Source organism: Chroicocephalus ridibundus, chromosome 2 (genome assembly GCF_963924245.1).
Source record: "Chroicocephalus ridibundus chromosome 2, bChrRid1.1, whole genome shotgun sequence".
Lineage (NCBI taxonomy): Eukaryota > Metazoa > Chordata > Aves > Charadriiformes > Laridae > Chroicocephalus > Chroicocephalus ridibundus.
The window spans coordinates 88,753,096-88,779,137 of NC_086285.1; the positions used below are offsets into that span (position 1 = coordinate 88,753,096).

The 26,042-nt window shown below is 43.8% G+C and overlaps 1 protein-coding gene and 1 long non-coding RNA gene across 2 annotated transcripts in view; one reads left to right on the top strand and one right to left on the bottom strand.

Annotated features, from left to right (window-relative positions):
• Positions 1-3,007: 3,007 nt before the first annotated feature.
• Positions 3,008-24,148, bottom strand: LOC134511725 (uncharacterized). The gene is made up of 4 exons (XR_010069963.1): positions 24,078-24,148; positions 7,905-8,011; positions 4,551-4,644; positions 3,008-4,040 (listed from the first exon to the last, which is right to left on the bottom strand). It is a non-coding gene; the product is annotated as an uncharacterized LOC134511725 (long non-coding RNA).
• ANKH (ANKH inorganic pyrophosphate transport regulator) overlaps positions 23,317-26,042 on the top strand; it is a 109,707-nt gene continuing 106,981 nt past the window's right edge. Inside the window, exon 1 of the mRNA XM_063326131.1 lies at positions 23,317-24,150. Within this exon, the coding sequence (XP_063182201.1) occupies positions 24,055-24,150 (96 nt within the window). The 5' untranslated portion in view covers positions 23,317-24,054. The remainder of the gene's footprint in view (positions 24,151-26,042) is intronic.

Here is a 26,042-nt window from a genome sequence, read left to right on the forward strand (position 1 = left end):
TACAGGGTCATATCCCATACTTTGTCTGGCTATTGAAGAACTCCTTGCCTCAATGAGGGATTTTTATACTTTTTTTTGTTGACTTGCTGGCATTTTTCTGTGTGAAAAGTATTTTGCTGTGGACATTGTGTATTGATGTATATGAACAAAACATGTGATTCTGTCAGGATAAATATATGCAGTTTTCATTGCTGCCTCAGACACAACAGTATTTAACCACTTTGGGATCATAGCAGCCTTGGGAGGGCTGATCCTCAATCTTGCCTCATAACGAAAAATAGGATGTGGTAATCTAATTAAAGACTGCATCGATGCACACAATCAAGAAACCAAACTAGAACTGTAGACAGGAATGGAAAAAGGCTGTCTGAACAGTCCCCACACCTCTATTCCTACCCCAATGACTTCACTTACTGTAATGCTTCAAACAGTTTAGCTGCCATATACTTTCACAGAAAAAAAACAGAGGGGTCAGAGGAACCAAGAGTTACAAATAATAGATTATGCTGGATGTTTTCATTTCGTCATCAGACAGACTCAAGACTATGAGGCTTCTCCTACTGATAAATTCCTCCTTTAATCCATGGGGCTCAATTTGATTAAATATGAAGCACTGCATTGTCAAACAGTTTTAAATGTGTGTTAGGCTGCTTTAACTTTCCCAGTCAGTGCTTGCCCCAGATGGGGACTCTTGAAGGACCAGGACCCTGTCATTTCTTCTTTTCAGAACTGGCATGCCATAAGACTAACCATAGAGCCATGGCTATGGCCAGGGTACGTCACAGAAAGAGTTCAGTCACTGCAAACATGCTCTGGGTGAATACCTTCCCAAGGGATGAAAGTCTGGCCCAGAAAAGATAACAGAGAGGAAGTTTATGAAGTGAAGCTCCAGATTCTTTATTCGGGACTTTTTATTAGGGAGTGTAGCAATAGGATGAGGGGTAACGGTTTTAAACTGAGAGAGGAGATTTGGATTGAATATTAGGAAGAAATTCTTTACTGTGAGGGTGGTGAGGCACTGGAACAGGTTGCCCAGGGAAGCTGTGGATGCCTCATCCCTGGAAGTGTTCAAGGCCAGGCTGGATGGGGCTTTGAGCAGCCTGGTCTAGTGGGAGGTGTCCCAGCCCATGGCTGGGGGCTTGGAACTAGATGATCTTTAAGGTCCCTTCCAACCCAAACCATTCTGTGATTCAATCATCTCAGTCTCCCCTTCAAGTCAGGAATCAGCTTCCTTTTGACAGATGTCTCCAGCTTTGAGGACTCTCAGGTTGCTACCACAGCCTGACCATCAGGTTAAAAGCCAAATGCACACCTCATCCAGGTGGATCACAAGCAAAAACTTTTCCCAGAGAGTGAACAACTTTCCCTACACAATATTTTGGTACACTTTTAAATGGAGTTAATATAAATTCTTCAGCACAGTTGCAAATGCAACACAACAAAATTCTCAAAGTAAAAAAAAAAAAAAATCATTGCATGTTTCTAAAGCACAAAGAGCCCAGTGTATTATGTTTCCACAGACTTTATGTGTATTAGTCTTAAAATTTTCCTTTCATGCAGGAGATTCCAGTCCCACAGTCTTACCACTGCTGTTTGAACGGAAACCCCAGTCTTACTCAGCGTGAGCTGTTTGGTTGTGTTCAGAGGAATAAATCTAACAGGATAACATGCTCCTTGTAGACTCTAGTGACATTACTGTATTTACTTTATATTTTCAATACAATAACACATTTTCTTTCTTATTCATCAGACAGCAAAATATAATAAAAACAGAGCTCCAGAATTATGTAGCTTTTGCTGCATTTTAAAAATTATTTTTCTAATATGAAATATACCTCGTCTCTCTTCCTTCCCTACCAACTACTTTGCTGTATCTGTCATTTCTACAACGAACATAGGCAAAATCAAAGAATTTCCATTTTTTTCATTAGAAAGGAATATCAGATTGACAGTTTTTAAGCCACTGTTTTTAAGCCCCTGGAAAGGTTCTGTTCATTAGGATATATTAATCACATGCCTCACTCAAGTCAGCAGTTCGGGGTCTGTAACATCTCCTCTTCCTGCCCCATAAGCAAATACGGTTTCACTGCAGGCTAATGTAAAGAAGAGAAAATCGGCTGTTGAGGGGTTAAGTCACCTTATACCACTTAACTCAGGTTCTGATAGGGACTAGCCAGATAACAATACGCAAGAAAGAAACTACAGAACTACAGAATTAATTGTGGACCAGCTGTGGAAGCAAACTATAAATGGTGGTACAGTCTACCCTTCAGCATTTCTGCCATGCTGGGTAAAATGCTAGGTTTGGATTTAAGCTACCTATCCACCTGCAAGGAAACCAAGAAGCAGCCTAGAAACCAGGCTAAAATCAATCCTACTTCCACATTACTTGCAAAGATGGCTATTTTGTGAAATCCTGTACCCACAGGCACTGTGCTGTCCAGAAATCTCCGCAGGGCCCAGAGCTGTGTTTCTGGACAATGTTTGCAGAGCACTCAAGCACACTGTTCCCTATGTCTTGGGTAACGTGAGCCTTTCAATTTGATCAAGTTAGTTCTCTTACAGACGGAGACATTTATAATTTGTTATTGTTACTGTTAAAACAACTGAGGTCTTGAGGACAGGAAAAACCCTTATGGAATGAGGTTTCTGAAACATGACCAAGCCAAAACAACCAAAAATAAGTCTGGCCTGTCTGGAAAACAAAACTTTTAGTCTGCCTCAGTCCGTTCCCTGTGTTGCAGCTATGCTTCTGGCAATACAAACTCACCTTGCCACTTAATCACAAGAGGAAAAGCAACCTAGCCAGCCCCACGTCAGTAGTTGACCCCCAATTCTTAATATCATTCACACAACAGATTCTAAAACATTAGAAGAATAAGGTTTTCTTCTCATTGTATTCATTTTCAAAGCAAATATATACAGAAGACAGGGTTTAGAAACAGAATCTAAACAGCACAGACTGCACAAACATGCAGTGACTTCAGCAACTGTACTCCAGGTTTATGTCAGCAGAAGTGGAGGACATCACGTGGCCAACTGACATTCTCCAGATGCCCTCCGGGGACCAGAATGCAAGAGAGTTACTGAGATGGCCATTCAAAACTTAGTGAAGGTTGTGACTGTTGTAGTTTCCTTCAAATACTTAACAGCAACCTTTCTTGGAAAACTCCTCTTTCCTTAGTAACAACTGGCTAGAATCTCATTAATAAATAATTGAACTGCATAAGACAAAAATAATTATGTTCGGGGACCTCAGAGTGGCACCTGGGAGACACTCTGAACACAAAACACTATCCCCTCTTTCCCTTATGTCAAAACCACACAACAATTATAGGGAAACCATGATAAAGAGAAAAGGAAGAGATTGTGAGTTTTTCTGTGAAGGATCCCACACAGGATATTTACTCGGCCAGTTGATGACTATGGAGAGAGAATTCCAGACATGTGGGTCTCAGCTAGGAAAGCCTTCCACACCCACACATATCCACTTTGTGCTACTCTTAAACAAGCTTCAGGATGAAAAAAGAAGAATTATGAGTGAAATATTTGACATGAACATACACTCCTTGGCTTACACAGGCCTCTTGATGGATTGCCTGGAGAGTAAATGTGTACCATACAATTTTCCTTGAATAGAGGGAAATGCCAGACATTTACACAGTGATCGAGTTACCACTGAACTTTGCTGCCTCCTGCAAGAGGCAGCAAGGAGAGCTGTATATTTGATTCTCCTAGAAGAGGTTTGGTTGCCACAGGTTTTGAGCTTAAGTAGAGGTCACAGGTTCTAAGCTTAAGTAGATTGTACACTATTAACCATAAAGAACTCACCATTTATCTAGCAGATCTTATCAGATACACTGCCCATATTTCTTACTCCAAACATGAGGAACCACTGAAGTACTGTCATATATGAGGAATTCTTGATGGCCATTTCATACTGGTATACCAGGGTTGACAATGACTCTCTCATATCCTGCACAGATACCAAATCGTCATATCAGGCTTCCTCCATTTTCTTCAAGTTAGCAACTTTGAACCTAAAAAATTAACCAGAACATAACTGAAAGCACTAATCATTATAATGTCTAGACTGATAAGAGAAAAATAAATATCATCATGCTACTCACAGCTGATAAAATCTATTTGTGTTCAAAGTATTAAGAGAGCATGTGAGGAATACAGTTGTGCAAAAGGACATGACTGCAACAGTTTTTACTCTGTATTGAGCTTAAGCATCTTGTGAACCTACTGGCCTTCCAGTTGAAAACACTCTGTTTATTCTTCTTGGTGTGAGAAGCCAACATTCATAGCAATTCTCAAGTCATACGGCCTTCAGGAGAATAAAGAGCTGATATTTGCACTTCATCATAAGTCAGGAAGGGTGACTGCACTTCCTGATTGCTAAATTTACTGTAAATCCCAAAAAGTGACTCTGAAAAAAGAAGCTCCAGCAGCCCAGGTCTTCCCGAAAGTTTATCACAATGGAAAAACAAAATAATTTACCCTCTTCACGCCTACACCCCAAAGGAAAATAATATTCTACCTACTGATCACAGAGCTCTACAAACTGCTCCAGCCACTCTATTGTTCTGGTCTGAATTGCTTTCCTTGCTGGATGTTAGTCTTGGAGAAAATTCATCACTGAAAAAACACAAAAAAATCTCTTTCACTGATTTTCAGAGAACATATATGCTTAGGCAATAAGTTTAGACCCATGATTATAATTAAGAAGGAAAAAACCCAACACCTTTAGAGATGCCAAGCTCAGGAAAGACTACTCTGTTCCACCTGGTCCCCTGGTTAGTCACATTATACAATTATCTTTTCATTACTATTGTAAGTTATGGAGCATGCATCCAGAGGCACTAAGTAGCTGAGTATCTCACAGACTTGATAGGATGAACAGCATTCCTAACTACTTTTAATTAAAAAAAAAAAACAAAACACCTATTGAATACACCAACAAGAAAAAAAATCACTGCCTCTGTTAGAAAATAACCTATTAAAATACATGCTTTGCTTTTTCAGCTAAATACTCCAATACTTGAAGGTCGGTGTCTTTGGGAATTCCTCTTTCGAGCCACTGTGGGACAGAAAGTGAACCATGCATGTTTAGTGCTTGCATGTTTAATCCGCCATAAGATTTCTACAATTTTATGCATCGTGTAATAGCCACATATCAATCCAGATTCTGTCTCTAGTTACAAGTTTAAAGCTTCTTGGAACTTGGTTGAAGCCACCCATCACTTCTGACTAAATAAACAGCTAATTACAGCCATATGTGGATGACTGACAGACCTGTAAAAGAAGATTTTTGTAAAAAAAAAATAAATAAAATTAGTGGAGAAATAAACGCTCAACTTCACTGAGAAGGCATTCACTTTAACTGCAAGCTGTTGACTCAGTATTTTAGTTCTGAACATTAATGGCATGTGTAGGTAGCAATCATAACCAAAGAAACTGATGTGCTAGGACCTATAAATTCTTTTTTTTTAATACTGAAATTACAAATCAAAATTTGCAGCTTCTTTTGGAAGACCCCCATTATTTCTTACTGAATGTTGATCTTCATCACAGTTACCTCATTGTCACGGGAGAGGCAGGAGGATACAGTCATATTGCACTTTGAAATTTATTGGTACAGAAGCCAAGCTTGTCAAGATGGTAGCATCAGTCACCTAGATTTTAACCCCTGCCTGTCTGTTTCCTTCCTAAAGAATGTAGTTAGGCGACAACACAACGACTTCCTGTGTTTTAAAATTAGTATTTGCACAGTCTGATGGAAATGTAATGATGGGTCTTTGCTTCTGGTAATTGTGGGTTACACTGCCACAGCAGTTTCACAAGGGACGAAGGCGTTGGGGGGTAAATGGGGAGGATGTGGCCACCCCATTAAAAAACAAAGTGGTGGGAAGCTGCCCACTTGACTGAGGATAGTTCCCAGAAGCAGCAACAAGCTGCTGACGTTCACCATAGAGACCAGTTTATTTTCCTTATGGAATTGGCAGGTGTGCAGTGCCGTCCCTACCCTCTCCCCAACCAGTTTTCCTCCCATGGTAGAGTAGGAACTTGCTGATTAAGAATAGGAATGAAAAGAAAGTCCAGATGTTTTGTAGCTGTAATGCCCCACTACAAACAGAAAGGTGTGACTGCATCCTTGATGATTAACACGGCTAGCTAGATAATCATCAGGGTGAAGCATGAACCTCAAAAAGGTGATTCAGCCTGTCTCAGTCAAATCTTGGAACTGTGCATCTCCTTCCACTATCTGAGGAGAAGGGTAGAACAACTGTCATCTGAAGACGGGCCTCTCAGTTAGAAGAACAGAAGCTGATCTACCACGTTGACGGCACAGCCAGACACTGGCTAGATTCTCTTCCCAATTGCTTTTGCCAGTAATATATGAGATATTTTGGCACAGATGCCTCCTGGAACAGTGATGTTTCAAAATAACATCTCAATAATGCTGAAATTTTCTGACCAGAATATTTGAAGGATCCTGAGAGAGCTAAGGACCCAACTTTCAGTGAATCCTTACTAACAGTAAGGCATTTATTCACCTAGGTGTTTCCTACCACTGGAATAAAGGAAAGAAGCTAAAACATACAAGACACCCTAAAATCTGCTATCATTTGACGTTACCTGCATCAATGTGACGCTATTTTGTCAAGGAATAACCTCTTGGGCTTGCAGTATCCAAGAGCCTTTGTTGGCAGCATACATAAAATCCAGATTTCACAACTGTAAAACAGCATATCTGATTTCAGCTGCAGATATAAGCACACCACAATTCTTCGACAATTCAGCTGATGATGATTATTAGTATAAACTACTTTTCAGACTTCTAAAGAAAATTAATCAATTATCCTGTCCCAGTAGATTTGTACTACATCCTCCATCTAAAAAGAAGGCATTTCTACTTTTTTTTCTATTTTGCTGAGAGATGAGCAACATACAGTGTAATCCCTGTAATGCTACAACTGGTTTTATAATTACTGCCATGTATTTGCCGTCTCTTGCATTGTTGTTGAGCATTTCAGTAAACGCTGCCTTTAGTTAGTATCTGGGCCAGAAAGGGAAAAATCACCCTGCTTCATCAGTGAGAATTTTCCTACAGACATTACCTATCTATCTCATTCCTTGAGCTGACACGGGTCCCCATCTCTAGAAAGATGGCCCAAAGTGTTGTGAATATGCAGGTGTTTCTCTCGAAGCCCTTGCCAAGCAGTTTGGCAGCTATGAAATAAATGGTCAGTGTGTTGGTTTTTTTTAGAAATGGTATCAGGCAGACGGATGAGCACTTTAACTTCTTTCACTGACATTGCTTCAGCCCTATTTTTTTATATAATTTCACAGAATAAGAGATAAGCACTCTGGCACTCTTTGCTGATTGTTCTGAAGAACAGTTTTCCTCTGTACCATCACAAGTGATACAAGAATCGATGGTCACTCTTTTGATGACCACAGTTCGATCACAGTTCAGAGGTTTCCATGCATTCATGGCTGCACTACAAGAGCAGGAGACATTATTAAGTGAATACAGCTGAAAGACTCCTGAAACTTGCCAGCTTGGTCAAAATCTCCAAAAGCTTTAAATACCATTTATATTGTCAGCACCAACCAATAAAGCAAAATCAAACATAAGGCCTTCATATTCCTTTTCCGAAAGGTCGTTTTCACGTGATCATAAAATCCACCAGCTAGAGCACAAATGATCTTTTTTTTGAGTGCTTTTCACTACTGTCGGGATGTCATCATGGAGGTGGATTGCAAAATAAAATGTAACTAATTAACTTTGGCAGTGCATTTATTCGATGAAGTATCATCTTGCGAAGCACAGAGTCAGTTACAGACACCTGCTGCCAGACTGAAGAAAGCAAATCACTGTTAATCTGCTTAACTGCAAGGCTCCTCTAGCTCCCAGGCTCCTTCCGACGCAGGCTCGTGGGATCCCAGCGGTGGTATCCCGATGCATAAAGCAGGCAGGCAGGAAATCCTTGCTTCCTTCCTAGATAAAACAGCAAATTGGTGTATTGATTAATAAGAGCTGTTCCTACTTAGAGTGCAGAAGTGTAAACAGGATGGATTAATAGCAATCTGCAAAAGATTAAAAATGAGCACCACATTTAAATCTCTGTTCGGTTAATTGATATTCACAAAGCATGTTCAGTAACGAGCAAATCTCAGATTATTTACCTTTGATAAAGCGGCGTCAAGGGGAGAGTCCCGTGCTGGGGCCCCTCCTGGAGGTTTGGCTCCCTGAGCTGAGGGCCAGCACAGCCGCAGGCTGTCCATCGCTCATGAATGCATTACATTTCACACTGCACCCAGAAAAACTAGTATTTTCGCTAACTCTGTGAAATAAATAAATTACTCTTGGTGGATGCCAACTTGCAACGAGGGATCTGCCGAACTAGAACCAGGTGCTGAAAAAGGGCGCAGGTGGCCTGTTCTCACAAGTCAGATAAGAAATCTAAAACGCTGCTGCACAAACTGCAGCCGGCAGAGGAACACTATGTCTGACCGGCTGAAGCTCCCTGTGTGCAGGATGGCCTCAGGCTGAAATAAAATTGGCAAAGAAGTACGCAGTTGCACTCCCCCATCTACCCTGAATTTAGCTGCTTCAGTCCCTTTGCTGTGTATCCGAGGTTGCATTGCACATATCTGCATTAAACCTGAGATAGGTATTGAATGTTCTCCCCCAAATCCCGTACCTGTTTGCTCTGGAAGCATGACATGCTTGCCCTGAGAAATGGTAGGTGACCAAACCAATGGACCCTCTTTGTACAGTACAAAACGGTTCCAGACCTCAGTCAGACCAAGTTTCCACTAACTCATGAGTTTTGGGAGCCAATTCTGTAACCGCAAAGAAGGACCTCCATTTTCAGAAACTAGAGGGGACCCCACCTTTGGGGAGTACCTCTGCGTCCTGTCCACTGGACTCCACTTCCTTTAAACAAAAAGTATTGCCTGCTTTACCGCAAAAGTGGCCGAAAAATGCAGTGCTTTCTGACACTTTGCCAGCAAGAACTAGATAGAAGAAAAATTTGGAACAGCTTCAGCACTTGAAGGACAGTTCCAGGTCAAATGTCCTCATGGCAGTTTGAACAGCCCATGGTGTTTTCCTGGTTGAATGAACAATGTCATGGACTAGAAGGACCACACCTCTTGCGTTTACCCATATCCTGGAAAGATTACCATCTTTGGTCCAGACAGCCACAAGAGGTTTAGCCTGCAGTCATAGCTGGGTTTGCAACCAAAATTGGAAGATTGCTACCAAGTGAAGTGGGAGAACAGCTATCACAGAATTTCCCAGATGCTACAGTAGCAAACTTAGAAAGGTATTTATCCTTCAACAAATGAGGTTTGTCCTAGACGTGAGACAAATTTAATAATGAAAAGAGAAGTTAATTTTAAAATACTTTGTACCTGGTTATGCTGTAAAAATGCTGACACAATCAAGGTAACTGCTGATCACAGCAGAATCAAACCTTAATGTTAACGAAGTAAAAGCATCCCTCAGGGGAAAACATGTAAACATCTTCATCTGTATTTTATCATTTAACAGTTGAGCAGAAACCACAGTTAACCTGTGCTATTGCTTAAAGACCAGAAGGAATTCAGTTAAATACATATGTAATAATAAAATTAAAATATTCTGGGCTTTTTTGTTTACTCCTGCATTCCAGAGATGTCCAGATGTGCATGAGGGATAATGAAATGTTAGGAAGAAGTATGAAGATTTGTTCAATGAATTGTGATATGACCTGGAGAATATGACATGGAGAATTAATAAAGACCTTTTCATGAAATCTGGCATCCCTGAACAACCTAACCAGTTCTGTGTCCCCATCTGGAAAAAGTGGGAATCCCATCAGATGGAGTGGTTTGGCATATGTTAGTAAATACTTCTGTGCTCAATACAAAACCAAGAGTTTACAGTCAGTTAATGGAGAACTGGTTAACAGCTTCAACTGATTTGCTCTTGAAAAGAAAATCTGAAATACATGTTAGCTTTTTACAAAAATACTGCTTGATAGAATGACAAAATAAAGATCTGTTTCTGAAGAATGGTTAGGGTGGTAAGAGGAGCTGTAAGAAGCAAAAACTCAGAAAATATGACTTAACTCCATCTCTTCAGAGCACTTGTAGACCTGTATCTCAAATGACCTCAGTGATAATGTGTTCTGTACATAAATGGTTTGGGATCAATCATTTTAAAAGTTTAATATTTGATCAGTCCTCAAAAGGCAAGTTGCGCATTCAAGCAGCAAGTCCTTCTGAGAATTGCCTATACACACACAAATACCAAAGCTTCATAATTATGGATTTTCCTCACAATAGCTAAACTAGTCTGCACTGAACCGTATCATCAGCCAGAATCCGAAAGCAGATTCTGGACATCTGACCACTATAAGCAAGTGATCAGCCCCAAATTTAACATTGCACATTACTGCTTCTCATCAACCTAAAATCTCAGCACAAAGATACCAGAGGGATTTTTCTGTCATATTAGAGTTATCAAACATAGCAAGGAACTGATGTTTCATAGCGCAGAACACCCCTTTGCCCAATTTAGTCCTTATTTCCATGCCCAGGAGAAATGCTCAAAGCCTAGCAAATCTATGCAAAGTAGCACCAGCAGAAACACCCGTTCTGCTCGTCCTGCTTCCCACTGATGCCACAGAACCCACCAGCAGCAGGACACTAACACAGTGACAAGAGGAATCTCACAGCATTGCATTTCTCTCCTCCACTCATGCTAATTCACGCACACAGATGTGACTGTAGCATGGTAACTATAAAGTGAATAATTAAAATGTTGCATGCATTACAAAAAATGCATAATATAACATAAAGAGTGTTTTATCTATGCTAAAACTTAAAAGGTGAGTACAAAAACTGAGATACCCCCCAGTGGAACCAAGCAGCAATTGCTGACTTGTTGGTGACAGGTCTTAATTTGTCACAGAGACTTACTATCAGCACAACGATGTGATCGCTCTCACACTACAAAAGCAATTATTTTTGCAAAAGCGAAGCACTTCACATTCTGGAGCTATATAAATAATTAAGATTCAATGAAATTTGTCAACATATATAAGCACAGCACTCTACAACATTAAAGGCTGTGCTTTATTCACACTGTTTCAACGCTGTATTTAGCAGAACCTTGTCGCTTTGCCCAAAGGATGTTTGAAACCCCACCAGCTTTACCCAGAGCCGGAAGCTCCCATGACAGGGCTGGTAAATTACCTCATGGTATTTATAACATCTTCCACCACCAAAACTCTGAGCTAAAAGCAAGCGTTTGGGCAGCTGGCATGCTGTGAATCAAAGAACGCTTAAACTCAACAGGGAGATTAATCTTTAGACAAATAGCACTAATTCTAACTTTGTATTCCCAGGGCTTCATGTCAGCCAAACAATGCTCATGGGTTTTTTTTCCTAAATGGCTTTTATCTGCACTAATAGGTCTTAGAGACATGCCTTTTATCTGCATTAATAGGTCATAGGCATCCATTACACCTTTATAAAAACCCAACCTAAATTTTCCAGTGGCTTTTGCGTAGGTTAATAAGTAGACATAAAATATCTGATAAAAATGAAAAAAAATAGACACTTTATCTCTTTTTTCCATTTTATGGACCAATAAAACAAAGGCACAGTTGTTACAGGTCATATTTAGCATGAACAAGTGTTTCCTAAGCACATGAGGCAGCCTGTCACTCTGCCATTTGCCAGTCCATCCATTTGTCCTTGCCTGGCACTCTTTAAGCCATCTGACCATCTTCAAGTAATTTTTGCCAGAGGATAAAAAAAATCTCAGAAAATCTTCCGAGTAGTCCAAAGATCAGCAGTTAAGCATTTGGGGATCATAACAGCATCTGATAAACCAAATGTCTGGGCATTCAAAAATGATTAATCGCTTCCTGCTTGCAAGAAAACCAAATTTTATTGAGAAAACACAAACTTGGGAAAACCTGAAAACAGCAGATGAGATGGACATCCTTCAGAGTGCATTGGCAAAAGTCCTGACCTAGTCTGCCTCTGTTCAGAGTAGCTGGACTCTGTTCTAGTAGCTGGAAAGGCATTCCCCTTTCTGGTGGGACCACCCTGAGGGAGATCAGACTCAGCAGATGTCAGGTGAAGGGGAGGTAAATCTGTTGCCTTTGATAGATGTTTGGGTTTGAGGATTCCACCATTTACTCTGTCTGGGAAGAGAAGGGTCCGTTCAGGCCGATTCAGGCACTAAACGGCGGTGCCTGGGACATCTGCTACCTGTGCTGATCAACAGCCATCCTTGCTAGCTGCAGACACTCATGGCTACTCCTTACAGCCACCACTGCAGTGCCGTACAGCTCCTTCATCAAGAGATTGAGGGCAGATATCCTCACAGAATCTGTATTTCAAAACAGGTAACATTTTACATGGAGTCTTTTCCTGTCCTTTAATAAACAAGGAAAACTTCCCTCGACCAACAAAACTCTACCATTTTAAACTGCTGACTACAACAAACACCACACCTTCCTTCAGAAAATTTACATCTATTCTTCTTAGCAGGGTCGGTCTTAAACAGCAAAGTCCCAAGCCATTAGCCACCACCAAAGCAAGCCTGACTCACTGCACACGCTTTCACATGTTCTTGGACAGATGTCCACAAATGACTGACTTCCCCTGCATCCCTGCAAGATGCTGCTGCTCCTCTGCCCTATCAGCCTTTCAAAGCTTCATGCCTTAGGCTTCATCACCTACTCAGGTTCTGCTCCCAGACACTGAGAAGCAACTCTGTAACATCCAGTAAAGGACAGAGCCTTTGGGGAAAATCAAAGATTTATCCTGGTGTCATGCCATAAGTTCACTGCCCGTTAGACCAATACCTCCTAAAGCTGAAGCAAAGAAGCACAGCACGGGCTGCCTTCACCACCGAGCTCCACCCGCACAGGCAGAAGATGAGGTTAGCCCTCTGCTGCCATTGCCACTGACCTGACAAGTCCTGCTCCAAGTGTGACGCTCGCTTTGAGTCCCTGCTTGCTCCCCGCACACCACTTCCAGCAGATCCCAGTCCCCCTGCAACCAGAGCAGAGTGCTTGCTCTCTCTGCAGGTCCCTGGTGTCACAGGGTGGGATGCATCTGACCAGCCTGATCCAGGTGCCAAGCTGCAAGAGAGGGCCAGCCCCAGCCCCCTTCCATAACAAGGGTTTTCCAAAATACACCGAGCCCACTCCGACACATGTGGTGTCTCTATTACCTTCTTCTGCCCGCTTTTCCCACCAATCCATAGCATGGCTGCTGGATGGAAGACGGAGAAAAGTCCGTGCTTCACTTTCACAGGCAAAAGCCCTGTCCAGTCTGCTAAGAGATGCTGAGACGTCAGAAAGAGCAGTGCATGATCAAAACAGGACAACAGGTCTCTCCCTCTTTCTTCCTCCCTCATACCTGCAGGACTGGGGCAGCTTGAACCACCCTCTTCTAGCCTAGGCCTTGGCAGCTCAATCTTGTTAATTCTAGTTGGAGGAGCCCTGATTCACAGAGTTTACGGCATATTGTAGTACTTTAAACAGTGACTGTGATGTGGTTTGGATGTGAGGGAGACTGATTACCGCTACAGGATTTTATACATCAAACCAGTCTTTGTTCAAGACTGCCCCAGGTGTAATGCAGTTCTTCTCAAAGTATTTATTTATTGCTGGAAGGCTCTTTTCTAGAAAGGAAAGGAAAATTCGGTGATCAGCTGCTGAATACATTGGTGAGTCTGGAGCTTGTCCACACCAAATTCCTTGTGGTTCATCACCAACTGAGACAACACGCTTGTTAGACAGTTTTAGTACGGAGTCCATTCAACACACAATTTTTACTTTCAGTAGTAACTGAGTAGATCTATTCTGTTTTATTCCATTGGATATGACACATCTTTCTTGCAATTTAAGACAAAAACATGTTAATCTGAATTCCTATAGGCAGAAAAATCTATGCTACAGTGCTCTTTTTTCAGGCTTACCTTAGCACATTGTGGTTCAGCTAATAGAGTCTCATCCCACCCGCATGCAAGAAGCAATTCTTTGACTATATCCACATACAAATACATCTGGCTTAGACCATAACTATAAATCTGGAGTCTGAGGGGATTAGCAAATTGATTTCACTGCAGCCGAAAATTAAGCAAACAATTGAAAAGCTTGATAACCCAACTCAAAACACGTAGTTCTACAGGTGAAAAGAATGTGAATCCTGCTAATGAAATCTCCAGAAGGGAAAGTGGGGGGATTTTGAGAGAATCTCACCTAAGATATTTCATGTCCACATGCAAATGATAGCCAGTACTGTGCTAGTATCTTCTATCCCTTTGTAATATTGCTTTGAAACTAGAGGAAAAAAATGACAGCAAAAATTCTGGGAGAAAGAAAAATGCCAATAGTTATGTTATTCAGCAACCTTTGTGAAATAAAAGATTTCTATACTCCTTTAACAGGCTTACAGGTGCCGGATTTGAATGTAAGTGCAAGAAAGTACTTGAGATTTTTTTAAACCTCAAACTCATCTTTATATGTGGGAATGCATTTGATCAAAAAAAATGAATTTTATCACTAAGAGATCTTCTGCTGAAATTTATCAGCAATTCCAATATTAAAGGGCCATGCAAATTGAATTCTCTTTCATCTTTCCATCACTGCTTCCTTTTTCAGAGGACCTGACCATCCTGTCTTTTTGAATGTTAGAAATTGTATAAAAAGAGGATTTTTTTTATTGGAGTTGAATAGCTTTTAGATTTTTACCATTTATTTTTCGTCAATCCACCAACTGCCTTTGTTTGGATAGGCCAACATTGACTTTGTCTCTCTAACCAGGGAATGAAAATTGAACAGACTTCCTTCAATTATCCAGTATCTATCCACCCCTTATTAGAAGAGATGAACATCTTGCAGGGACAGAGAGAAATGATCAAGGGACAATCCATTTTGCAGGGGTAAGCATTTTGAAAAGTCATGGACGATACTAATTAGGTTATGAGAGCAGCTTACATTCTTCTATCAATTACATAGGTTGCTTTTTTTTTTTAAGAATCTAAAACATCCAGGCCTTGGAGGAAATATTTTCAACTTTCAGATGAAGATGGCTCTTTTTTTCTTCTCTTAGTTCTTTGTAAGAAAAGACAATGATACAACTTTATCTATAAAAGAACAATAAATGTCTGAGGCCTTGGATAAGGACATTATCCACACACAAATAACAGACCATATTTGGCTTTAAAGTTCTGATTGTTCTCTAAATACTTATAAGCTAACGAGGCAGATTAGGTTCCCTGTCTGTGGGCCAATTTTTTTCTTTTTTTTCTTTATTTTTCATTTAGGTTCAGCAGAAAAACTTGAATAAATCAGAAGACGCAAAAGGATCACTTGCAGGTCTGGGATACATGTTCCCCGGCGTAACCTGCACAAGCCATTCATTTCCCTCTGGTTTGCCCATACGTAAAATAGGGGCGTTTCTTGCCCTTGGTAATTCTGATATTGCAGCATAGATCAAGAGGGCAACTCAGAGTTCTAAGGCACTTTGGGTCTGCCAGGCAGCAAGGGCAAGGAAAGTGTTGAAAAGTGTTTCTGTATAGTTTCATAAATTGGCTGCCCTGGCATCTTAACATTTCCTTGTGTCCTCTATACTCTTGAATAACATCCTTATCATAAAAGTACAGAATGCTCATTCCGAAAAGCAAATACTTCTTAAAAGCTCCCAGTGGGTAAAAAGAAGTTAGGAGCAAATCTTATTCCTCTAAAATAAGTGAATTTTATCAAATATTATAGTTAGATGGCCAGACAGCAGCAATGTCTTAAGATGCCAAAAAGCAGTACTGTACATTTTAAAGATAAAACTTACTACTACTTTTAAATTCTAGAGTACTCTGGGAATAGTGGTTTTAAGCATGCATATACTGTAGCACTTTCAGTCATACAAGCACTAATAAATAATGCTTATGCCCTTGCATATTACTGTCTTTTCACAAATACATTTGATTTCTCATTATCTACTATAGGTGCTGTACAGAGGCTATTTTTATCATTGCTGCAATAACACAGAAGCCGTATTTGGCAAGACAGATACTTAGGACAGACTGACTCCCTTCTAAAGAAAACTGGAGAGGATGAAATATTGCAAGCTCATAAAAGCATATTTCGGAAACATTTAAACATATTCTCAGCAATTAATCTAATTACTGAGCTCAACATCATAAAAGGACATAGAATATGAGAGTTTGGAACACAAATTCAGCAGCACCTCCTACAAGTTTTAGTTAAATGATGTTCAACTACACCAATTATCTCTGCAGGCAGCTGAAGTCTAGTATTGATTGCTGTTTCAATGATACACAAAGCCATAAAGATTGACCTTTGTAACTTGACATTATTGGTACGGTTGTGTGCTTATTATATTTTATATATAGCACAGCAAGTGATATTACTTGTAAGTAATACTTTTTAGTAAGAAGCAAACAGGTTGCAGAAAGTCCTAATATGTCCTAATGCTTGGAGCAAAGATGCCAAATGTACATTACATGAATTCTGAATTCCAGGCAAATCTAAGCTTATTGAGAACATAAATGCATTTAAATTTATTAACTAGAAATAATTTTTGGAAAATATTTTAAATTATTACTTGCATTTCTTTCAAGACATTTGAATGTTATAATCATTAAAAAATTAAATTTAGAAATGATGTAAAGCACTACACATAATACAAAAAAAAACCCCCTGTGTTTAAAGACTTGATTTCTCCCATGCTGAGGAAATGCAATATTTGTATATGTTTGCTTTGATGACGAGAAAGCTTCCCTCCCTCTGATCATGAAACAATGCCAGAGCCTCAGGCCTGATGTGAGGACAATGCAACCCCCTCTGTAGCACACAAGGTTCATAAGCACTCAGGTCCCCCAGGATGGCAGATGCCACGCTACAAGCACTTGAAAGAGAGAAATCTTTAATTTGGGCAGAGGCTGGTCCAGTTAGCCTCCTGCAATGCCGTATTCACATTTACGCAACTCCAACGCTTGAGGAGCTGTTGGGATTAATCCGCTAAGAAATGGCACAGCATCACTTCAGTGCGTGGAGCTGCATTTGGGCATTGCTGCGTCTCCCCGCCAGCAGCCTGAGACCAGCTGCTCCCACCAACTCCCTCCTTTCCGAGCTGCTGCAGCCACATGCCCCACGTTGCCTCAGAAGAAGAAGAAGATACAGTTTTGGACCCCAGAACACAAGCCCAAAAGACAGATCAGGCTATTAATTAATTCCAGGACAGACTGTGCATGCAGCTGGGATTACCCCTGGCTATGAGCTTGAGTGAGTGGTGGAGCAGACACTGTTATGGTCAGTCTATACCCAACAATGCTTCTGGGTGGCCTGTGGCAGAAGATATGTCCTGGACTGGTCCCCTGCTGCAGGTGACCAGAGACAACACTTTGATTCTCGCCTGGAAAATGAGTCAGGCACTTCTGACTGACCCAGGTCTCCTTGTGCCACTGAAATCCAACATTCTTTATACCTTGGTCTATTAAGCGTTAATAGGAAGCTTCTTCCGCTTCATCAGCTGTGAAACAGTTTTGCCTGAAGCTGCCAGTGCACTTGTGCCAGCCAAAAAAAGAAAGACATGGGCTTCCTGCAGGGGCACCGTCTTTATCATCTAACCTGACAAGCCAGCTGCGGCCAGAGCAGACCAGCCTTAGGGAAGGGACACAGGATGATTGTAAAGACCATTTTTATTCTTCACACAGAGCTGGAGCTAAATTGGAATTGGATTAGTCGTATGCTTGTCTGACTGACAACCCCGATTCCTTTGGCTGTTCTCTGATATTTCCAATTCAGCTCTATCCATTCACGGAATAAAACGTTATATAAACATACAGACTTTTCCTGCAGCATTTCTGTAGCTTCCCCAGTTACAGAGTGCAATAGCCTTGAAGTCATGGCCAGGCACGCAAGAACACAGTGCCCCTGGATCCTAAGGAGAGTTCCACCAAGCCTTTGAGACGGCGGCTTTCTGCACAACTCAGCAGTGACACAGGCTTAGTTTACGGCTAGGAAGAGAAAACGTGTGTATGGCTCTCCTTTGCCCTGCAGGAAAAGAAAAGGCTGAGCGTACTTTTTTCCTAGGCCTATGGAACAGGCTTTCTGCAGAACTGGGGTTCCAGGGAAAGGAGAGGACCTTCAGCTGGGCCATGAAGATTCCTTACAGCTGAGCTTTGTGTCTCGCCAGTCCCCTAAAAAAGTGAGTGGGTAGATTATTTTTGCTTTGTATTCTTCAATACTAAATATGAACGCGTATTTTTCCACTAACTGCACAAGACCCACATTCTGAGCATTCCTGCAATAACATTCAGTCATAGTCTGACAACATTTTCAAATGACAATCTTATTGTTTTAATTATTCTTGTATAAAGAGCTCAAACTCAGTTTCAACTTAAAAGTTGTGCCTGCAAGAGGCGGCCTTTGCAGCTGCAGGAATAACTCAAGATAGAAGCAGAATATGGCTGTGGAGATGCCCTTCCACTGTGTCAGACAGCAGACAAGAAAAGACAGTCGTCATTGTCCCTCTCACAGCCCAAGGCCATGCAGAGACCAGAATCATTGACCATCCTGTAGACTGGGAAACCCAGTTCACCTGTCCTGGAGTGACTAGCTCACAAATTGTGTTATACACTGTTTGAATTCCTTATACAGTGAGTGCTTCCCAATTGCTAGACTATAAGCAAAAAAAATAAATTCCTAGATAGAACATAAGGTTTGGAAGAGAGCCAGTAGCTACAAAAAGCAGGGGTGACAGCTAAATAGCCAACTGGGGATGAAAAGACCAAGAACAGTGATTTTTAAAAAAAAACAAACAAACAAACCCAAGACTCATTTTCATTAGCAGCAACCTCAACAAGGAAATAGAGGCATCTTTCTGAAGCAAGGTAACAGCATAGCAGGGTCCTCTCAAGATTCCCGTCTTGTAGCTGTGGTGAGGGGCCTGCTTTCAGTTCAGGAAAGGACTGGGTCTCTAACACATGTTAAAGCTCATGCGCTGATCTGCATGTTGGATTTCTGTGTAAGTAAAGCTAATGTGACCTGCCCCAACACGATCTGCTACTGGGGACACCTTCAGACTTTGACCCTGTTGCTTAAGTAGCAATTACAGACACATTTTGCTACTAGGCACAAAGGAGTTTTCTGATACTGGAGTACTGTGCCCAGTTCAAGAAAGACAAGGAACTTCTGGAGACAATCTAGGGGAGGGCTACGAAGATGATCAGGGGACTGGAGCATCTCTCTTATGAGGAAAGGCTGAGAGACCTGGGTCTGTTCAGCCTGGAGAAGACAGAGAAGGGATCTTATCAACGCTTATAAAAAAAGGTGGGTGTCAAGAGGATGGGGCCAGACGCTCTTCAGTGGTGCCCAGTGACAGGACAAGGGACAACTGACACAAACTGGAACACAGGAAATTCCATCTGAACATGAGGAAAAACTTCTTTACTTTGAGGGTGGCAGAGCACTGGGTCAGGCTGCCCAGAGAGGTTGTGGAGTCTCCTTCTCTGGAGACATTTAAAACACACCTGAATACATTCTTGTCCAGCCTGCTCTTGATGAACCTGCTCTGGCAGGGGGGTTGGACTAGATCATCTCTGAAGGTCCCTTCCAACCCCTACCATTCTGTGATTCTGTGATACATTTCATTGTTTATACTATAACACATTACAGCACTGTACTTGATTCCTATGGACCTCTCCAGTGAGATGCCTCCATTCGAGATACTCCTGGACCAGATCATTTTTCTATCAAGAGCACAGAGATTAATTATTTCCTGATGTCCTCTCTGTGTCTTTTTTATTCCATTAAACAAACAGACAGTGTTTGGTATATGAGTAAGAAATGTAGTGTAACAGAAAATATGCTAGAAAGGAAATGATTACTAATCACCGCTTTTTGTCCAAGACAGCTAAAATGACCCATTTCCTCAGCTCATCAGCTGAGCAAACTACTGACTTCAAGATGTGAGAAACCATCCTTGCTCCTTGGTTCCAAACACAATTTTGTTTCTGTAATGAATTCGAGGAGCAAATATGACCTGGGCTGAAAGAGAAGCACACAAGAACATTCATCCCATAAACAAAAGATGTGAATGGGAAGCAGACAGACAAAACATAGCCTAACAGTTTATTAGATAAGCTTAGTGATTTCAATATACGGGACTCAAGAGAGCATTGCTTAGGTTAACATTTGCCTAGGACATTCCAGTACATGTTAGGAGGTAAAATGTAAACCGCTCTTAAGTAAAAACAACCTTGTACTATTGCTTTGGGCAGCAGGAAGATAAAAAGTTAATCAGAGCTCTCAAGCAACTGATCAGATGGAAATTAATTACAGATGTAAGGCGCCTCATTCATAATCTACTGGAGTTAAAAAGTATCAACTACCTTATGAATACGTAACAAACCTCCAAATGGATATGCTTCTCTTATACTTCATTGAACTACTAGGGTGTCTCAGTATTTCCAGGACTGAACATAACTTTGTGACAAAGTAATTAATCACTATGTATGCTTTACAATTAGTACTGTGAACCACATGCTCACTGTTCAAATGTTTTGATTCAGGAAGCTTTAATTTCGTGGTGGCTTGTTTTTGCCAGGAATGAGAGGAGGTAGTCCTCAAACACCAGCTCACCTGAAAATTTCAAATGGCAAGTTAAAATCATATATTTACAAGTGGCTTTGGGGCTTCCCTTTTACTTTTCTCTGACTCAAGAACAGCACTAAATGTTTCTTTGCCCTAAACAAATAATTCCTCTAAACTGAAATAAAATAGGGACACGTTACTGAGAAAATATGTAAAGATGCATAGTTGTAAACAACGTTCTTCCATATTTCCAGCTATAAGTTGTTCTCAGACCTATGACAAGAAGGAAAGACCTCACTCCCAACAAAATCTAGTCCTGTCAGGAAGAAATTAGTTACCAGCAAATCAGCTACCTAAAACAAAATACAGTCTCAGGAAGACAGAATTTAACATCAAATTAAGGCTTTAAAATATACCCAGCCTTGTCTTCAAAAGCCATGAGACTTGCTTCAAAGGAAGGGACTGACTATGCAGATTTTCTACGACTTACACATAAGCATACAGACAGGCTATGTCTAAGTGGCAGGCAATGCAGCTCAACGCAAGTGAACAACTAAAACAAGGCAGCTGGTGCCAAGATCCCTGCATCTACATGAAGGTTGCTACTTTTGTCCAACTTTAATCTGGTTGGTTGGAGATTGAACGTTCCGCATCATGGACATGGTTTGAAGCTGTCCAATGGACAAGCCACTGGTCCTTCTGGAGATGATTAGATGCATACCTAGACCTGAGCTTTCCGTTTAGTTTCTTTGGAAAACAAGGTATTTTGTGCTTTCCAACTCCAGCCTGACAGGTAACCAGACAGCATTTGCACAGATGCAGCCATGAGTTAGGTTAGGGTTCTGAGCTCTGGATTTCCTCTTGAGGATTTCCTCTTCAGGGCCATACGGTTCACCAAGGGAAGAAGAAGAGGTTCTTCCTCAGGATGATGAAGATTTAGTGCTGTTAATTCAAAGACACACTTAGCCAATCACAAACAACTCCTGCTCCCCTCTTCTCAGTTTATTGTCCTCTCCTGCTTTGCACTGCTCTGCTCTGTCATCCCCAGGGCACCATGCCCCTGGCATTTTAAGTGATCTACAGGACAAAGGCACATTGCCACTCTTGTATGGCTCATAACAGCTTGAGTTTGCTTCTGCATGTCCACCAGCATAAGGGCTGCTAGGTGAGACAAACTCCGTCTGTAGGTAGGAAACCTCCAGTGACAGCTGAGGCCGACTTTGCCAAGTCACCCTGGGAATCAGGGGCTCTCCCACTCCAACCCCACCGCACAGCCTGTCCGTCATCTGCCTGTCAAGGATTTTCAGAGTTCACCTCCTGTTGACTCTCCAAAACATGTGGAATGGCTCTTGTTTACAGCAACATTTTAGTGCAGGAGACTTTCAGTGAGGAAGGCTGGCCACCACCCCTCTGCTGGCCACTGCTCCTCCGAGGATGAGATACAGACATCTGATTCCTCACAGGGCTTCCACCTTCCCAAAATATTTGCCAACCCTCCTTGAAGGTGGCAAGGTGAGGGTGACACCCCAAACCTAAATGCCCCAGAGAAACTCAATTACAGCAAAACCCGCCACCCCCCTGCTGTGAGTTTGAAAATGTTGAGAAACTTCTACAACAGGTTCAGAAAGCGTTTTCTGTCTCTGCTTCCCTCACAACCCTGACACAGAGCCTCTCCATCTGTCAAGGCTGTGGGTCAGAAAGCAACCTGTGCTCCCGGCCAGTGAGGACCCCCCTGCAAGCCAGCTCAGAGCCACAAACACATTCCCTTGTCCAGGACTCGGGCAGAGGCTTTGAAAAATGAAGCGGCTGCGCTGGCAAACCTTCACCATTTATTTATTTTGGGTGTTTGACCAGATGTGTCAGACATAGAATCATAGAATTGCATAGGTTGGAAGGGACCTTTCAGATCACTGAGTCCAACTGTCAACCTAACACTGACAAAACCATCACTAAACCATGGTGCTCAGCACCACGTCTACCTGTCTTTTAAATACCTGCAGGGATGGTGATTCCACCACTTCCCTGGGCAGCCTGTTCCAATGCTTGATAACACTTGCTGTGAGGAAATTTTTCCAAATACCCATCCTAAGCCTCCCCTGGCGCAACTTGAGGCCGTTTCCTCTTGTTCTGTCACCTGTTACTTGGGAGAAGAGACGGACCCCCACCTCTCTACACCCTCCTTTCAGGCAGTTGTAGGGAGCGATAAGCCTCCCCTCAGCCTCCTTTTCTCCAGGCTGACACAGCCCCAGCTCCCTCAGCCGCTCCTCACAAGAACACCTCGGCTAACGCCCCGTTAAGGACCCCCCACCCTCCCTGCCGCTCCACGGGGCCCGAAGCCCACCGCCGGGAAAAGCCTTCCCCTGCCCCCGCCTGCCTGAGGGGAGCGAGGGTCGCGCAGACGAGGGGGGAACCCCACGGGACCCACCGGGACCCGGTCGGACGGACAGGTGCCGCGCCCGGCCCGGCCGCTTCCCCTCGGCCCCGCCGTCGCCTCGGCGGGCGGGGGGCGCAGGGCGGCCGCTCGGCCGTCGGGAGGAGCCGCTCGGTGCCGCTCTCTCCCCCGCCGCCGCCGCCGCCGGTCCGTCTGCCGCCGAGCGTGTGTCAAACCCACGTGCTCCGGCAGCCCGCGCCGGGGAGCGGCGCCCAGCGGCCGGGCCCCGCCGCACCGCACCGCCGCCGGCCCCGTACTGCGCTTCGCCGGCCCGCACAGGCCACCTCCAGCGGCAGCGGCGGCCCGACCCGCACCGCGGCCTGCGCCGGACCCGCGGCGGCGGCGGCGGCGGCGGAGGAGGAGGAGGAGGAGGAGGAGGGCGGTGTTTTCCTGCGCGGCGCCGCGGCCGGCGAGCGTCAGGCGGGGCGGCGGAGAGAGGGGGGGTAGTGGAGGGGGAGGCCCCGGCCCGGCCCTTCCCCTGTCCCCCGCGCCCCGAGGATGGCAGCGCTGCCCGCACGAGTGGCTGGCGGCGGTGTCCCTCCTCTTTTTTTTTCCGGCAGCGGCGGCGGCGGCGGCGGCAGCGGCGGATCATTGTTGTGTGGGAGGAGGGCGGCGGGGATGGACTTGATCTCTCGGGTCTCCTGCTGAGGCGGCAGCACTGCGCGCCCCGCCGCCCAGACAGCACCCAGCCAGGGCCGAGCCGCGCCGGGCCAGGGAGGGACCGGCTCCCCCCCCTCCGCCCCATCCTCCGGCTGCTTTATTTTTTAGGGGGCTCTTCTGCTTCTCGCCCTTATCCCCCCCACGCCCTCCCTCCGTCCTCCCCGCTCGCACACACGCAGAGGGACACGCACGCACCCTCCTCCTCTGCCCTTTCATCCTTCCCTTCCCCCCCCCGCCCCGCAACCCAACCTTCCCCGCCGCCCTCCGCCGCCGTCCTCCCGCGGCAGATGCGCTGGGGGTCAGCGCGCAGCTGGGACTATGGTGAAATTTCCAGCCCTCACCAACTACTGGCCCCTCATCCGCTTCCTCGTCCCTCTCGGCATCACCAACATCGCCATCGACTTCGGGGAGCAGGTAAAAAGCGGCGGGGAGGAAAGCGATGGGGGGGTGGGAGGGGGTGGAGAGGCGCGGAGACCCTCCGGAGCTCGGCGCCTCAGCGGGGAAAGGAGAGGCCGCGCCGGCCCCCCCCCCCCCTTATTTTATTTTTTTTTCGCCCTTTTCCCTTTTATATATATATACATATTAGGATTATATAATGTGAAATTACATCATGCTTTCGCCGGGGGTCGGGTTTGGTGGTTTTATTTCTCCCCCCTCCTCCCCATATCCAACGCTGACAGGGGGCGGCTCAGGTGCAGCAGCCCCTAGCGCAGTGCAGCGCGGCGGGGGAGCCCGGAGGCGGGAGGGGGGTCACCGCGGCCGCTCCCCCCCCCCCGCCTCCGGGCTCCACCGCTGCATCCCTGCACCCTATAGGGCCTGTCATTACGTTTTGCATTGTATTTACATTGCCTCGTGGGAGCGGGTCCAGAGGAAAGGCCGGGAAGGTGATGGGGAGGGCTGGAGCACCTCTGGTGTGAGGACAGGCTGAGGGAGTTGGGGTTTGTTCAGGCTGGGGAAGAGTAGGCTGAGGGGAGACCTTCTAGCAGGTCTTTCAGTACCTAAAGAAGGCCTACAGGAAAGATGGGGAGGGACTTTTTGCAAGTGCAGAGGGGTAATACCTTTAAACTGAAAGAGGGGAGATTTAGGTGAGATATCAGGAAGAAATTCTTCATTATGATGGTGGGTGAGGCACTGGAGTAGGTTGCCCGGAGAAGTTGTGGGTGCCCCATCCCTGGACGTGTTCAATGCCAGGCTGGATGGGGCTTTGAGCAGCCTGGTCTAGTGGGAGGTGTCCCTGCCCATGGCTGGGGGGCTGGAACTAGATGATCTTTAAGGTCCCTTCCAACCCAAACCATTCCGAGATTTTTATTTGGACAGTATACATTTATACCTATTCACAAGTGTTAAGATGGGCAGCCACGGTTAAGTACTGCATCTCAAAATAGCTTTTACCCTTGTCCTAAGTCACTCAGTTTTGATGAGAAGCTCTTGTTTTCTAGGCAGAATAGGCACTTGCTCCCATGCTCCTTGAGCAAAGGTACCAGAAAATTAGTGGGTACATTCACCTGTTTGTAAAGGAGAAAGTGAAAAGAAAAATATTACAGTGGGGAAAAAATAGCTAACATTAATCATACGTTTGTCATGGCTGTGTTAATCGCATTTTGCTCCCTAGTCCTTTAAATTTAAATAAGGGGTGATACTACAAAATGTGATTCCATCCTTGTCTAACAACCACATACTTTCCTACTAAGTCAGTTTTCTGTAAATCGTACTTGGGGAAGGGGGGTAACCAAAGACAGAAATGACAAGGGGAAAGGTGATTTAAATGCTAATAACTGTGTCATGTTGATAACATACAGCAAAATTTAAATTGAAAGCAGTTCACTCAGCAAACTGAGTATGACAGGTGTGTGTGTACAGTTTGCTTCGTACAAGGTCAGCGTGATTCAAAATCCGTGTCAGCCCATAAAAAACATCCCCTTGGCTTCAGTGTGCTCTGGACCAGGGTTTCAAAAATTAGCAAGCAAGAGATCACAATTTTATTAGTGAGGGGCCTTCTGTCTGGCCGGGTACCAGTGACACAGGAGGGATGTTAACATGTGGATGATACATGTAAACACTTATCTAACCAACTTTGAAAGCGTTAGGGACAAAATAGCTCAGAAAATGTGTTTTATTTGATAGCCAAGTCATAGGATTGGCCCAGGATTGGCCCTCCAGGAGGGCTGGAGTTAGCCCCTGTCTTCAGATGGCAGCCTGGGGGAGGTGATTAATTGAAAGGGGAGCAGGGAGACTCCTGCAGAAAACCCCAATTCAGGAGTGGGAACTAGAAAGATGCTTTCTGTACCAGCCTAGTGGGAGACTTA